This window comes from Serinus canaria, chromosome 5 (genome assembly GCF_022539315.1).
Source record: "Serinus canaria isolate serCan28SL12 chromosome 5, serCan2020, whole genome shotgun sequence".
Classification (NCBI taxonomy): domain Eukaryota; kingdom Metazoa; phylum Chordata; class Aves; order Passeriformes; family Fringillidae; genus Serinus; species Serinus canaria.
In genome coordinates this window covers 29,463,777-29,478,108 of record NC_066319.1, presented here as the reverse complement: position 1 = coordinate 29,478,108, position 14,332 = coordinate 29,463,777, and the positions used below count along the sequence as shown (strand labels likewise).

Below are 14,332 nucleotides of genomic sequence, written 5' to 3'. Positions count from 1 at the left end.
AAATATTTTCTGAGCAATAATTGTGCATTTTTAAATACTGATGTTAATTATTAAACATTCCTCTGGTACATGCAGCTATTCCACAGACAATGAAATTAATTTAATAAAATGGTTTGCTTGCTTTCCTAATTTGGATGAGGTTGCAGATTCCAGTTCTGGTATGACAAGGTGGATGGCATGATCTTTAATTTTTAAATGGTCTTATTAGTCCTGTACTTGAAATCTTGCTTTGCAGTTTGGTTTGTGGAATTAACAGGATGTTAATTAGAGGATGTAAAGGCACAGCACTTTCATTACAAAGGCAGTGGAGGTTTTCCAGTGAACAGTGGGACTGATGTTGCCAATTTTCCTTCAGATTTCCATCCTATTTCTGTTCAATACCCTCCTGCATTTCTGATTCCCTTCTGCAGTAACCTTGCATCTCCTGTATCCTTAGCAGCTATGCAGTACTGTAATACCTTATTTCTGTAACTTCTCTGGTTCTTCTTATATCTCCTGCTTGGCCCATGCAACCCAAATGGCTCGGCTGTGCGCTTGGGTGTGCTCGAGCACTGAATCGATGTGCTGTGCTGGATTGCTTGAGTTAAACGTGTTGGCTGCTGTTCTTCCCATGTTAACTGTCTCATTAACTGTTGAAATAATCCTGCAGTGTTTCACTAAATGAAGCTCTAGTTTATTTTACTTAATTACCAGCTTTGCTAAACATTGCGGCTTTGATGTTTTTGAGATTTTAATTCCTTGGTCCCTGTTGTTTGGAATGAGCAAGTTCAAAAGTTATTTAGGGTCTGGGGAAGGACAGGAAGTACAGTAGTCTCATCCTTGTTTGTGTAGAAAAATGGGCAGAAAGAGGTTCAGTGAAATAATTTATATATTTCAGATGATTTAGTAGCTTTAGCCATGGCACAATTCTGCAGTATTAAGGTAAATGTATTTCCATTGATTATTCATTGCAAGTTATCGTGGATGAGAAGGTGGGATTTCAAACCCTGCTTTTTGTCAAGCTAATGTCACAGAAGTTTGAAGGGTAGTATATCAAAGAAAAAAAGCTTCAAGCAATGGCTCTGTAAAGTACTGTGCTTCCTCCTTACACACCACTAAAGTTTTATTTCAGGTCCCTGAAATGTAAATAGTAAAAAAAGATAGGACCTAAAGAGTGAGTTAAAACTTGCCACTTAGAAATGACTGCTAAAGAAAAGGAAAGCAGATGCAGATGAAACTGAATCTGCTGAAAATGGAATAGAATGTAGAAATGAAACATGGCAAAAATAATATTATTAAGGATGAGAATATTTATCTATTTAATCATGTTTAGTATTGATCAGTTGCAAATGATAAACACAATTTCAGCAGACTGACTATATCTTATACTTTGTGTGTTGCATCCTCTAAGGAGCTGAGCTATCAGGGCCAGGGAGGTGCATATCCACTTTTCCCAAGGTGGTTCGGAGCTGGAGCATTTGCCATTTGTGGAGAGACCAAGAACTTGCTCAGCTGAGTGGAGAGAAGGCATTGGGGCAATCTAACAGTAGCCTTCCCTTGCCAGTGAAGAGGCCTGAAGAAGATGGCACAGGGGTGTGTGCTGGGAGGCAGCAGGCATACATTGAGCTTCATTTCTGGGCTGATATATGGAGAAGATTTACAATTCCTAAATGCCTTTGTGGTGAAAAAGCTTTGCCCAGAGAGGTGGTGCTGCCTCCATCCTTGAAGGCTTCTGAAATAAGGACTCAAGTAACTTGTTCTGACTTCATAGCTGGCACTATGTTGAACAGGATGTTGCCTCAAAATCTCCTGAGCTCTCTTTCTAAACTGGTTTTAAATTTGTTATCCCTAAAATCTCTTTGACTTTGTGTTTTAATGAAATGAGCCTAAGTTTGAAGAGAGATAACAAGTATAATCCACTAGATGCCACTCTTCTCAAGCTATAGGTGGTGGGATATGTCTGCTTAAAATATAAACAATTAAGTATTTTTTGTTACTAAAAATTAAAATTTTTTTTGTGGAAAAAATTTTCTGTCTAATGGATCTTCTGTTTCTAACCAGCTTGTTAGATTTCTTTGGTGACACAAAGCCCAGTCTTTGATTTCAGTGCAAGGTAAAGGTGAAAAGGAAGATAGTAGAGTTGGAGAGTAGTTTTATTTAAATGAAATGAATATTTACATAAAATAATTAGAATAGGAAAATGCTTGGTCATTAAGTGGAATCTCTGGTATAAAACTTGAAGAACTTACTCAGTAAGTAAACTTTCCTTCTAGAGGAGATATGCCCTTTCTTTGCATACATACAGATGATGTCTTTCCTTAGTGTACCACTGACTCAGCATCACTGGAAACAGAACCTAACTGTTCTGACTTCCCCTGTTTCACTCTGACTGATACAGTATGCTTTTCCTTTTAAAAAGATTTCCAGTCTTAGTTGGTATCTGCTTATTGTTCAGAGCTTTACTGTGTTTGCTTTCTGAATACTTGATGCCTTATTATCTTGCATTATTCTTTTTGCAATATTATGCCTTCTGGTTTTTGTTGTTTTTTTTAAATAGGTTGATTGAGATAGCAGCAAACAGATTCCCTGCTTATTATGACTCAGATGAAAAGCTGCTCTGCATGACCCGTAGCATCCACCTGTACAGAGAGCTGACCTGTTGCAGTGTGCTGAAGAGGTATTCTTTTCTAGACTTTAAGAAAAGACAATTTTGACTGGATTGTCTAAAGCAATTTTTTTTGTATCAAATTTTTATGAAGAATAATTAATTTGAGACCTTTTCACGTGGATACCAGCATGATCTCCAACAAAGTAACATTGTTACAGGAAGATTGACATTGCTTTTATAATTTCATAGTATGTGACTAATCCACTTGATGCTTTTTAATTTCTGATAGACAATTTCTATGTAATCTGATTCTTGTAAGCCTTTAAAGGGGAATGTTCATGAGACAGGTATTCTCTTGGATTGTGGAGAGACCATAGTATAAGAGCTACATTTTCCATGAAATTGGAGTTTGTTCCTCCAAAGCAGTTTACTTCAAGGAGGATGGGGATACCTCCAGCAGTGGGAGGGAGAAGTTGTTTAGCAGTCATCAGCCTGAGTGCGGTGTTGTATTGTCATGGTTTTTTTTATGTTAATTTGTGAACATATGTTGTTATGAAAATTAATGAAGTTGTATTTTAGCATCATGTGTTTTATGTTAGTGGGAGAATTATTATCAGATTAGTTTTTTCTTCTAATACAGCTTTATCAGAGAACAGCTCGTAGCATATTAAAGAAGCATGGAATGGCTTGAGTTGGAAGAGAGCTTCAAGATCATCTAGTTCCAAACCTGCCACCATAGGCAGGGATAGAACCCACTTGGTCAGGTTGTTCAGGGCCCCATCTAACTTGGCATTGAACATTTTCAGGAATGGGGCATTAACAGCTTCTCTGGGCACCTGTGCCAGTGCCTCACTACCCACTGAGTAAAGTATTTCTTTCTGAATTCTTATCTAAATCTCTTCTTTTAGTTTAAAGTCCTATCACTATCTGCTCTTTAAAAAGTCACTCTCCCTCTTACTTACAAGTCCCCTTGAAGTGCTGGAAGACCTCAGTGAGGCACAGTTTCAATGCCACTTTACTTGCTGTCTGCCATTCAGGGGTTGTACAGCATATTGTTGCTAGTCAGAGGTCTTCCAAAACTCTCTTGTAGAGAGGTCCTGCCTTGGGCCCACTGAGCCTTAGATTCTTTTCCCAGTCTCTTTAATACATGCAGATGTTAATGGAGGTGGTGTGTGGGGAGGGAAAAAGATGGACTGACTTTTAGCTTATTAAAGGAATCTTTATTTTAAAAATCTCAAAATGGTTCTTTTGTGTAAATAATGCTATCCATGACTTTTTTTTTTTGTTTTAGGATTATGTCTTTGGAAGAAGAAATTATTTTGAAGAAGGTTAAACTTGTAATAATTGACTCTGTTGCTTCAGTTGTCAGAAAGGAGTTTGATACAAAACTTCAGGGCAATCTGGCAGAGAGAAGTAACTTTTTGACTAGAGGAGCATCAGTGTTGAAGTACTTGGCAGAGGAGTTCTCAATACCAGTAAGTTCTTCCTCCTTTTCTAAGTTTTTGCCTTATAATATCAAGTAATAGAGAAGAAAGAGAATGACAGGAAGAAGAAACCAGACAATGATTCTAGCAGGAATCTTTAGGTAGGTACCAGTTGGAATATAGTTGGGAAATAGAAGAATAGTAATGGTTCTGCTTGATGTGTTTCTTCTATGGGTTTTTGATTGTTTTTTTAACATTTCTTAGGAATTACTTTTATTTGTTGATTTGGGACTTTAAATAAGAAATTATTAGAGTCTCCACCTGTCTCGGTGCTTTGGTTTTGGGTTTGTTTTTTTTCCCTTAAATCCTATATTTTCTTGCCATTAAATATTGTTTATCCTGATGGTTCCATTGTACTGCATTGTCACTCTACCTAATGCATGCTCTAGGTAGGTGAAGTTTTTTTCTGCCTCTTTTTCTTTTAATGAAGTTAATAGAATCTCAAAAAGGCTTATGCTCTGGAACAGTGTGAATTCCTTTTGTGGCTGATAATGTATGCTAATTCCTGCAGAAGGGAAGGTAACAGCTCAGCAAATCCTTGTCTGTAGATTTGCCCATGAAATACAAAGGAAGACATGGACACTCAGTGCAAGGACTGGGTAGACCTGATTGAAAAGTGCTTTAGAAGATGTAAACTATGTATATGTGTTTTTGTGTGTGTTTATCATGTGATCTACAAAGAGTAATTTCAAAAGATATCATTGAAACTCAACTCTTTAAAGTATTTCCTGGTATGGGTAACCTACTCACCACTCCAGTGTAAGAGGCAAGCTGAGGTAGGAATGTGAGTAAGGCTGGTCACTGATGCTCCTGAGGTCACAGAAACTATCACATCAGAAATAAGAAGTGTGGAACTGGCTGATGTAACTTCAGAGGAATGGATTTCCTTCTGCCATGTGACTTCTAAAGACTTCTAATGGAGAAGATTAAACCCTGCCTAAATGCCTTTAAAGTTCATGTACAAAAGATAGCATCCCAGTCAGTGCACCCAGTAAAGTTGATAGTGATTGTTTCTAAAGCAGGGAAAGAATTGTGTGTAATAATGTACACCCTGATATTTTGCAGTCCTTTGAGAAAGGGGAGAAATTTTATGAGAAGATGCTATTTTTCTATATTTCTCCATTTTCTTCTCCTTTAGATAGCCCCTGCCCTGCCCTCCACCTTCACAGAAATGGTGAAGCTGAGCTGGGTTTGAATCTCTGACATTTCAGGCTGGAGTGTGTTATGCATCTGCAAGTGTTGGTACATACTGCAAAATCAGTCTGCTGTTCCATGTGTTGCAATAACCTCCCTTACAGAGAATCTGAGGTTCTCACTGTAAATAACTGTGTTGGCATTATTTCAGATGTTTTTACTTACCTAGAAAATAGTAAATATAAATATGGGACTAAGGACATTAGTAAGGTTGCAAGGTGATTTAGATCACTAATAAACTGGACACATGAATGTAGCTCTTCATGGCACAATCAGTGCAACTAAATGCTAAATTGGGCAACAATTAGGGAGATTCAATCTGAGGCTGATAGGATTTGAACTTGAAATCAATCCTTTTGGCTGTAACTAAAGGTCTAGTGAAAAACTGTGAGTAGTTGAACAAGGGAATTGGAAATTAGGAGCTATCAGCCATAACTCTTATTGGAGCAGTACATCTGATGTTGGCAGTGCAGAGAGGGTGGTGAAAAAGCAGCTTCCAGAGAACAACCTTGAAGATGAATGGGGAGAGCAGCCTTAATGAAGAAGACATAAGGTGCTTACTTTGTTTAGCTTAGCTAAGGAAATGTTAAGGGCTTCTTCAGTAGTCAATATGCACCTACTCAGTGGAGAGGTATTTGATAAAAGCTCTTTTTGGCTGACACAGGTGTACCGCAGTTCTGTGGTTGGAAGCTGAATTAAGCAAGGTCAGACTTCAAATAAGGAGCGTGTTCTTACTGGACTAATTGATCATTGGAATGCATTACTAAACATAAATAGCTACTTATCATGAGTATATTTAAGTGGGCATTCCACCCCCATTTCCTAAAAGGGAAATGGGTTCAAATAGGGTTAAGATTGGAACCTGTGCTACCATGTTACAGTGAAGTTAAAAGGATTTTAATGCAGTTATTTATGTTGGCATTATAAACTCTCTAACTGTTTATAATTATGTTTGTGGTGTCAGGTTATTGAGTTGGACGTGCAAAAGTGTCTAGGGCTCATAGTTTCTACTAAACTCAGGGGAGTTATTTCAAACCCAGGTAGCTCTCTCTATATGGTATGAAGTATTTGGAAAAAAAGTTGATCTTGGTTATACCAAAACTGATGGTTGTTGTTCATTAGCTTCTCTGCACCTCTATTTTCAGGTTGTAAAATGGGGCAGAGCTGTTCAGTGAGAGGATACTGTGAGGATAGGGTCATTACTAATAACAAGGAATTTGTACTGAGTCCAGGACAATATATAGATGCTCCTTGGAAAGTAGCAGTTGCCATCCTCAGTGTAAAATTTAAAACAATTACAGTAAATGAAGACTTAATCCATGTCTCGAGATGAGAAAAAAGTAAGAAGCATATTAATTGAATGGTACCATCTTAGCCACTGAATGAAGCTAGTGAACATGGTTTGTGATTGTCATTTTTTGCTTGACCTAATTTTTTGTTGTTGGAGGTTTTTTGCTTCTTTTTGTTGTTGTTTGTAAAGTACAAAGAAAACAAAGTTGATGGATTTTTTCATTTATGGACATTAGTAAAGCTTAAGTTGTTTCTCAAAAAGTGAAGTATGATGCCTGATTGCCTTTTTAGATCTTTTTTTTTTTTCTTGTAACTTACCAGTAAGCCCAGGTCCGTTCTAGGCATTTGCGGTGATGCCAGGGCAAGAGGCAGCACAAGGTTTAGTTCACTTATGGCTGATTGACAGCGGACCTGGCAGCCCTACTGATGACTGAACAGTCTCTGAAGCTTTTGTCTCCATGGGGCACTACATAGCAGTGTCCCTTTTTCCCTTTCCTGCACAGAGTTGTAACCAAAATATACTTTTTTTCTCCCAGGTTTGGTTGGAACTAGGCAGTCAGATCAAAAGCAATTCCTGGAAATTGAGAAGGACAGCTTGATTATCAATGAAATAAAATCCCCTTTCTTTTTTAAATTCAGTGAATATGGAAATCTATATGAAAAATTTGTTACTTTTATATGTTAATAGATCACCTTGTAGTTGAGAGCATTTGGATCTGAATGTCTTCTCTTCCAATGTGTGTGGATGCTGTCTACCAGATTACACATTTAAGCAACAGTAATCAGTCCTATATGTTTCCTATGTAGCTTCCTGACTTCCTTAGCCTTTCACAAAAGAAAGTAAGTAAAACATGCTTTGGATTTTCTTTCTTCTCTTCTTCCAGATTCACAGGAAGCTGTATATTATTGGTAGATGGTATTTGGTGAAAGTAATTCAGTGTTTGTGCTAGTTGAGAGATGTCTCCTTTTCAGTAAAGAGCTAAAACTGAAACCCAATATGACAAGAATTATTGTTGAGATTTAGGTATTTACCTTATAAAATTTGTTGTTCATAGACTCTGATTTTTCTAGTCATTAATACTTCAGAAAATAAGTGAAGCTGGCTAGACATCTCTGTGAAAAAGTACTCCAGAGGCGGTGGTTGCAAAACCAAACTGCTTTAAGCATTCTTTTAAATGTCCAATTGAGACTGATGATGAAATGTGCTTTCTAAAACCCTGAGGCTAATCAAATTACAGCACTTGCAGTCCTTTATGATCAATATTTAGGTTATTGTTACCAGCAAATGTATCATAGTATGATGTGTTTTTTATTTGTTCTTTCTGAAAATATGAAGTAACTTAGGATGAGAGACTTTAATCTCTCATGGGTAGTTTTTTAGAGCAAATGAAAGACAAACCTTATGTAATTATTCTCCAATGCTTTTATTTTCTATGTTAAATAAATTAACAGTAGTTCAAGAAGCCCACAGGTTCCACAGGTAATATTTTTCCCCATTTAGAATCGACATGCTCCATTTAAAAACTAAAACTACACTTAATATTTATGACAACAGATCTGTAACAGTCAATTTTCTTTTCACACTGATCTCATAGGTTTTAGTTTCAGTACTTCACAGTCACTGTGCTCCTTAAACTTATACCCAACATTTTCATTGACTTTGGAAAGCCAAATGTTTAGCTAAGTGTATATTTGCTTTTAGGATGAGTAAGTTTTTTTTTGTCTCAAAATCACTTCATATGGAGAAATTACTTCACATCTGCAGTGCCTTTTCTGCTGTCTTTCATTAAGTGTGTTTACTTATATTGTCTCATCTTCCTGCAGTAAAGTGTCTCAAAACTGAAGTAGTTCTGTTGGCACAGAGGGAATATTTAAGCTGTTACTTTTCTTTTTGTTTATAATCAAGTATTCCCATTTGGCCTCATTCTTGCTTCTTTTTATTCTCTTTCCACATAGATGGTTGCTTGTCACCTCCTCTGCACTTCAGCTGTTGCTGTTCTGATACTTGAAAATATTAGTTTATGGAATGCAAAACAGATTCCAAAAGAAAAGATTCCTGAAGAAACGTTGTTTAGATGCCAGTTCCCTTTGAATTACATATGTATAGAGTTTGGTAAAAGTGCATAGTTGATTTGTTATTACATCGTGTAACAGCGCTGTATGATGACTTTTCCAAAATTATGGGGATACTTTAGGCTTTCAGGTTATTTTGTCTATATCGGGACTGTAAAGCTACTGAAAAGCAAACTTGGTTTTTATTCTTAGCTATTAAAAATTGTTTAATACCAGTGTTACAGAAACTGTAATTGAATTATCTTTACAGGTTATTTAAAACTAGAATAAAAGAAACTTTACTTGCAAAACTTAGAGAATTGGTTCTGCTTTGAAGTTTTCTAGAAAGAGAAATCTCTTACAAGTTACACCACATGGAATCATGTGTTTCTTTAATGGAGTTAAATGTTAAGTGGGAAATTAAATGAGTTAATGTTATCAGAAGAAAATATTTTGGAACTGAGTTTCCGGAATTTAACTAGCCATATTCAGGCCAGATGTGATTCAGACTGTTTCTAGTGGTGAGAATTCCATAGAAAAGTATGTGTCCTTTTCTGTTAAGCTGCTGGTATTTATGTACAGTGTTATGTCACTCAAATTTTAAGCATATTTTGGGTTTATGTATATAGGTGAACTTGACTACCTTTCCAGCTGCTAATAGAAGTATCTTCCTGTATCTACATAATCACACTGAACTCCTGGCCATCTGTTTGCTCAGGTTTTAAGTAATAATGTAGTTCTCCTTTCAGTCAGGGCTGCTGCTTGTTCCAGGAAGTTTGTGTATTGCTCTAGGTAACAGCATGAAAGTTAGAACAATGTGACTGATTAGAAGACACAGTAGAACATTTGAACTTGCAGAATTTTATTAGATGTAATTCACTAGGTGCTTGGAGAAACACAGTAGTCTTCTGATAAACTCAATAAGATGAAAAGATCCCAGTGTTTTATGCTAATCATACTGTGAACATTATCCATAGAAGTATAATATTTAGAATAATGTAGATATTGAACAGTGTGCTAACTTTATTCTTCTGTATGAAACCAAGAATCTTTAAGTGGACCTGCCTTTGTTTTGAGCCACAGAAAACAGTAGTTAATTTGTTTAAGTCACAAAGATTACTTCCAAAACTAACTTTCATTTAAAAAAAACCAAAACAATTCTTGTTCTCTTCAAGATGTTTCACTTCCCCTGCACCAAAATTCATGTTGGTGCTCATATCCTCATTAAATGGTGAGCTGAACAACATTAGAAAATTGCATGCGTGTGAGAAGTTCTGTATCAGAACTTTTGGTTTCAAACATAATCTTTTTTGGTTTAAAGAGGAGTACCTAACCTTGTTCAGTGTGCTTTATCTGTTTAAGGAACAAATAGTTTGTGAAATGAGTGTGATGAGGCACTGGAACAGGTTGCTCAGAGAAGTTGCAATGTACCATCCCTGGAAGTTTTCAAAGCCAGGTTGGATGAGCAACCTTATCTAGCAGAAAGTTCCCTGCCCATGGCAGAGGAGATGGAACTAAATGATCTTTAAGGTCCCTTCCAACCCAAACCATTCTATGATGTTAAGATTTCATACCGTGTTGTACTTAGAAGCACTGATATAGGGTCTCCTTGAGCCAGGTCTTATAAGCTCTTGGAGATTTGTATCACACCTGAGATAGCTCAGCAACCTCAGATGGTGTAAAATCAGCAGGATGGCTTCTGTGGCAGTGTTGGAAACAGAAAAGTTTTAATAAAAGGCAAAATAACAAGCTCTTTGGAGAGAAAAAATGAGCCAGAGCAAGAGGTTCTTGCTCCTGGTAAAACACCTCACAAAAGTGATTAGTTTCTTTGTTCTCTTCTCTTTCTAGTAAATTGCTTAGGTGGGACTTTTTGGCTCCTGTCCAGTTAGTTATCCTTAAGTTTGAGGTGAAGTCTCCAAGGTCCTATGAGGTGTCTTTTCACCTAATTGAGGAGAGAAACTTCTGGGCTTTTTTCCTTTTCTAGGAGACAAAGGATAATCTTGTCACTTTGTCTACAGGGGGCACATTCCTACAAAGTACTTTCATGCCCAGAACTGAGTCCATGGCTTTGGATTTTTAAAATTAGGTATTATAATGTTAGCCTTTATTTTTTACAAATACCTGCTTAAAAAGTAAATGTCAGAATTTCACATGATTTGGCACGAATTTTAATTTTTCTTGTTGCTTACTTGGGAAACTAAGATGGCTAATGGGAACTTATAGAGCAATGTTCTTTCTTTGCTCTTGCTGAAACTTCATGAACTCAGTTTTTATTGGCAACTGTTTGTTTCAATTATTCTTCCACTCCACAGTATTGAGCAAAAATCATTTTTGATAAAAGGGGGTAAATTCAACTGTTACGTGTTGTTAGAATGATGAAGGTAGATGGCTTTGGCTCATGTGGTTGTTATAAATTATCCTCAGAAGGCACACAGCTTTGTTTTAGTTTAAAATGGCTGGTTAAAATGCAATTATAACTACCATCAGTACTGCTGCCATTTGTGTTCTTTTTTAAAGGTACCTGGAGAATATATGTTTATGCACTTTATGGCCTGACACTGTTCCTTTTTAGACCATCTATAGCATAAAATGTTTATTACTGCTGAGGAAAAGGAATGAGAAATGGTAGAGCAATGTTTCCTGTTTTCATGTGGTGGTGAAGTATAGTGAAAGAGGTAAAGTTATATGACACTTGAATTCAGTTTGTTTTTTCTTTTAAAGTATTCCCTTCATTGCTTTTTCCATTTTACAGTGCAATTGACTTTGCCAAAAGCTATCATTCTGCACAATTGCACAGATGAAATTATGTAGAAGGAGCACACCGGGGTTAACATATAGGAGAGGGAGTTGAAAGGAATCAGATTTTATTGCCAGCTTTATTTTTGATCTGCTATATGATTATGCACAATATTTGCTATGAAGTAGGGCAGGCACTTTCTCTCATAACTACCTTGACTTGAATTTCTGAGAAACTTCTTCCAAAGTAAATAAAGAGTTTCTTGTATTTTCTAACCCTCATTGTTACGCTTCTCTGGGTTACCTTCAGCTGATTGACATAATCTTCTAAGTGAGGTGTCCAGAAATAGACAATATTCCAGATGAATCTCTAGCAAAGTTTAGGTACGGAAAAGGATTTCTTCTCATGCCATACAGGACATCCTCATGTTTATGCATCATAACACAGTTTGCTTTCTTTGAAACAACCTGATGCTGTTTACTTACCAATTATTAAAATCTTGAATCTGCATCTGCTGACTTGGTTGCTTAGCTAGTTGCTCCTTCTAATGTTATTTTTCCTGACTTGCCAAGATGATTTTGAATTCTAATCTCATGGTTTACTTGCAGTCTCCTCCCTGCTTACCTGTTTCTGCAAGAAAAATGATCATTCATTCTGTTACAGATTCTTTGTGTAACTATTGAGTAGAGCCAGACTTCATACAGACTGTACCATTTTATTCAATGAGAGACTTTTAAACACTGATAACTGCTATGTGTCATTTTACAATAAACTTTGCATAGATTAATCTAGGTTATAGTTTTCTAGTTTTAGTATCATACCTATATATGATGTTCTACTGCTAAAATAAAAATACCGTATTTGTATAAAAATACTGGGGTCTTTTTGTTTGGGATGTTTTTGTTTTGTTTTTTTCCCCTGCCTTATCACATTGTTATTTCGCATGTGCTGTAGAAAAAAACAGTTAATTATACTGATGGGCTTTTATGCCTTGTCTTGGGAGTTTGGGGTTTGACAAGATGTACTGTTTTGACTGTATGAAGAACTGCCTGAACCTTTGGGCCAATGGTTTATTTGTGACTCAGCAGAGAAATACTTATGTTTTGAGTATTCAGTGCTTTTTGAGTTTTTTCTTGTGCTTCTTCCTTGTCCTCTGATTTTATTTAAACTGTAAGTTCTCTAGGAGTATTTCTGCATTTGCATAATTTATAGGTGAAAGGATTCCTGTCTTTAGACAGGATAGCAATGCAAAGAATAGTTGACCAGATTGCAAGTTGTTAGAAAAATCTTGATGGGTCTTGAGCTCTTTGTTGAATCTTGAGCTCCTGTATGAGCTCAGTATACACTAATTAGTGATTTGATTTCCATATTCTCTAGTGTTAGTTTGCTTTTTGGTTGCTCAGCCCTGGGACTTCTAGGAATAATGAGGACCAGCTCTGCAATTGTTACTCCTAAGTAATATTGTACCAGCTCCCCCAAGGCATAAAAGGATGGGAATAAAACAAAATTAAGATTGAGCAATGCATATGTCTCTTATAATACAAATGTGCCCAGAGATCAAAAGTAAATTTTACTTTCTTGGGAACTGGGGGTAATAGAAATGATGGTACCACTTCCCTCTTTGTGTCTACAGGACTGCTTTGTGAGAGCATTGCAGTCATGTGGAACTAGGTGCGCTGCTGGGGCTGCTTTTTGGTCAGGTTTGGTCTGGAAGCTCCATGATGCAGTCTGCTTGCTGCTGTTAACTGCAGAACCTGCCTTTTGCAGTCTGCAAAATTTCCTTCTTTCCACATGTAATAACAGACAACCAGACTAAACTATTGCAGCTGGATCGTTGAGGATCCTGTGCTGCCTTGAAAGCAGAAGTATCTAGATTTGCAGGGCAGGCTTTTCAGTCTGCACTTTTTCTTCTGCTGTTGAAGCTCTTGTGCATTAGAAGAGTTCTTTGTATTGCTCTGGTTTCCTTACTCTGCTTTGCTTGGATTGGAATCTATGAGCTATAACATAAGGTCTCCTGAGAAACTTCACTCTGACTTTTACACAAGAAGACTCCATCTTCTTTATTGAGAACAAGTATGTTTTATATCATTGTTCTCTGAAATTTCAGCTATATGTGTTGATTTTTTTCACCCCACTTTTCTATTTAAAGTAGAAAGCCCATCATTTTAATAGCCTTTTAATTCATTTGGTAGAAATTTAGCATAAAACAGCAGGAGAGCCATTTCTAATACAGATTCCTTTGAGAGTCTACATGATCTCAGCAACCTCATCCAAACTGTCATGTTACCTCTCTCTAAAATGCATAGCTATATCTCATTTGAGAATATAGCATTTCTGCTATAATATAGTAAGTAAACAAAATGAGATTTCAAGGTTTTTACTGAATAGGGCTGAACAGTTTTCTGCAAAGCTTTGATTAGACAGGAATGAATGAGCTGCTGGTTTTTCTTGTTGAGACTACATCTGAATTTTAATAATGACAGTGGTTTTTTCCAACTCAATAGTCCTAACATTTGATACTCCAATTTGGATAAGCTATATTGCCCAACCTAGCATTAAAGTAACTTTCTTTGTCTCCAGATTCCAGTATTTTCCATACGTTACTTTTGTATTCATCGTATCTCCTTCTTTTGACCTAGGCAAAGAGTGCTTTTCTCTTCAACAATATCTGAGGTCTTGACTGGGTTCTTGGCAGTCCATGGTATTACATTTTTCATTATGTCCTGATCAGCAAGATTAGTTCCAATACATGAACTGGTTTTCCTTTGTGCAGCTGAAACTTAGTTCTTGAGGGAAAAATTGCTTTAGAAGTGTTTACTGCTTAGCTGCTTTGTGTAATTTTACATAAAGATCTCCCACGGGGGGGGGAAGAGGGCTTGCTTAAGGCTGCTGGTGCTCTAGGTACTTCGCTTTTCAAGAACATTAACTTAAGCAAAATGGCTTCAGATATTGGCAGTCTTTGACCTACCAAACTGAAGTTATTTTCCT

General features: G+C 36.7%; 1 protein-coding gene across 4 annotated transcripts in view; it reads left to right on the top strand.

Moving 5' to 3' along the window:
- The window catches only part of RAD51B (RAD51 paralog B), a 390,159-nt gene that overhangs the window by 8,848 nt on the left and 366,979 nt on the right, over positions 1-14,332 (top strand). For all 4 annotated transcript variants that reach the window (XM_030240691.2, XM_009101983.4, XM_018907532.3 and 1 more), the window contains exons 6-7: positions 2,537-2,656; positions 3,879-4,062. In XM_030240691.2, the coding sequence (XP_030096551.1) occupies positions 2,537-2,656; positions 3,879-4,062 (304 nt within the window). The remainder of the gene's footprint in view (positions 1-2,536; positions 2,657-3,878; positions 4,063-14,332) is intronic.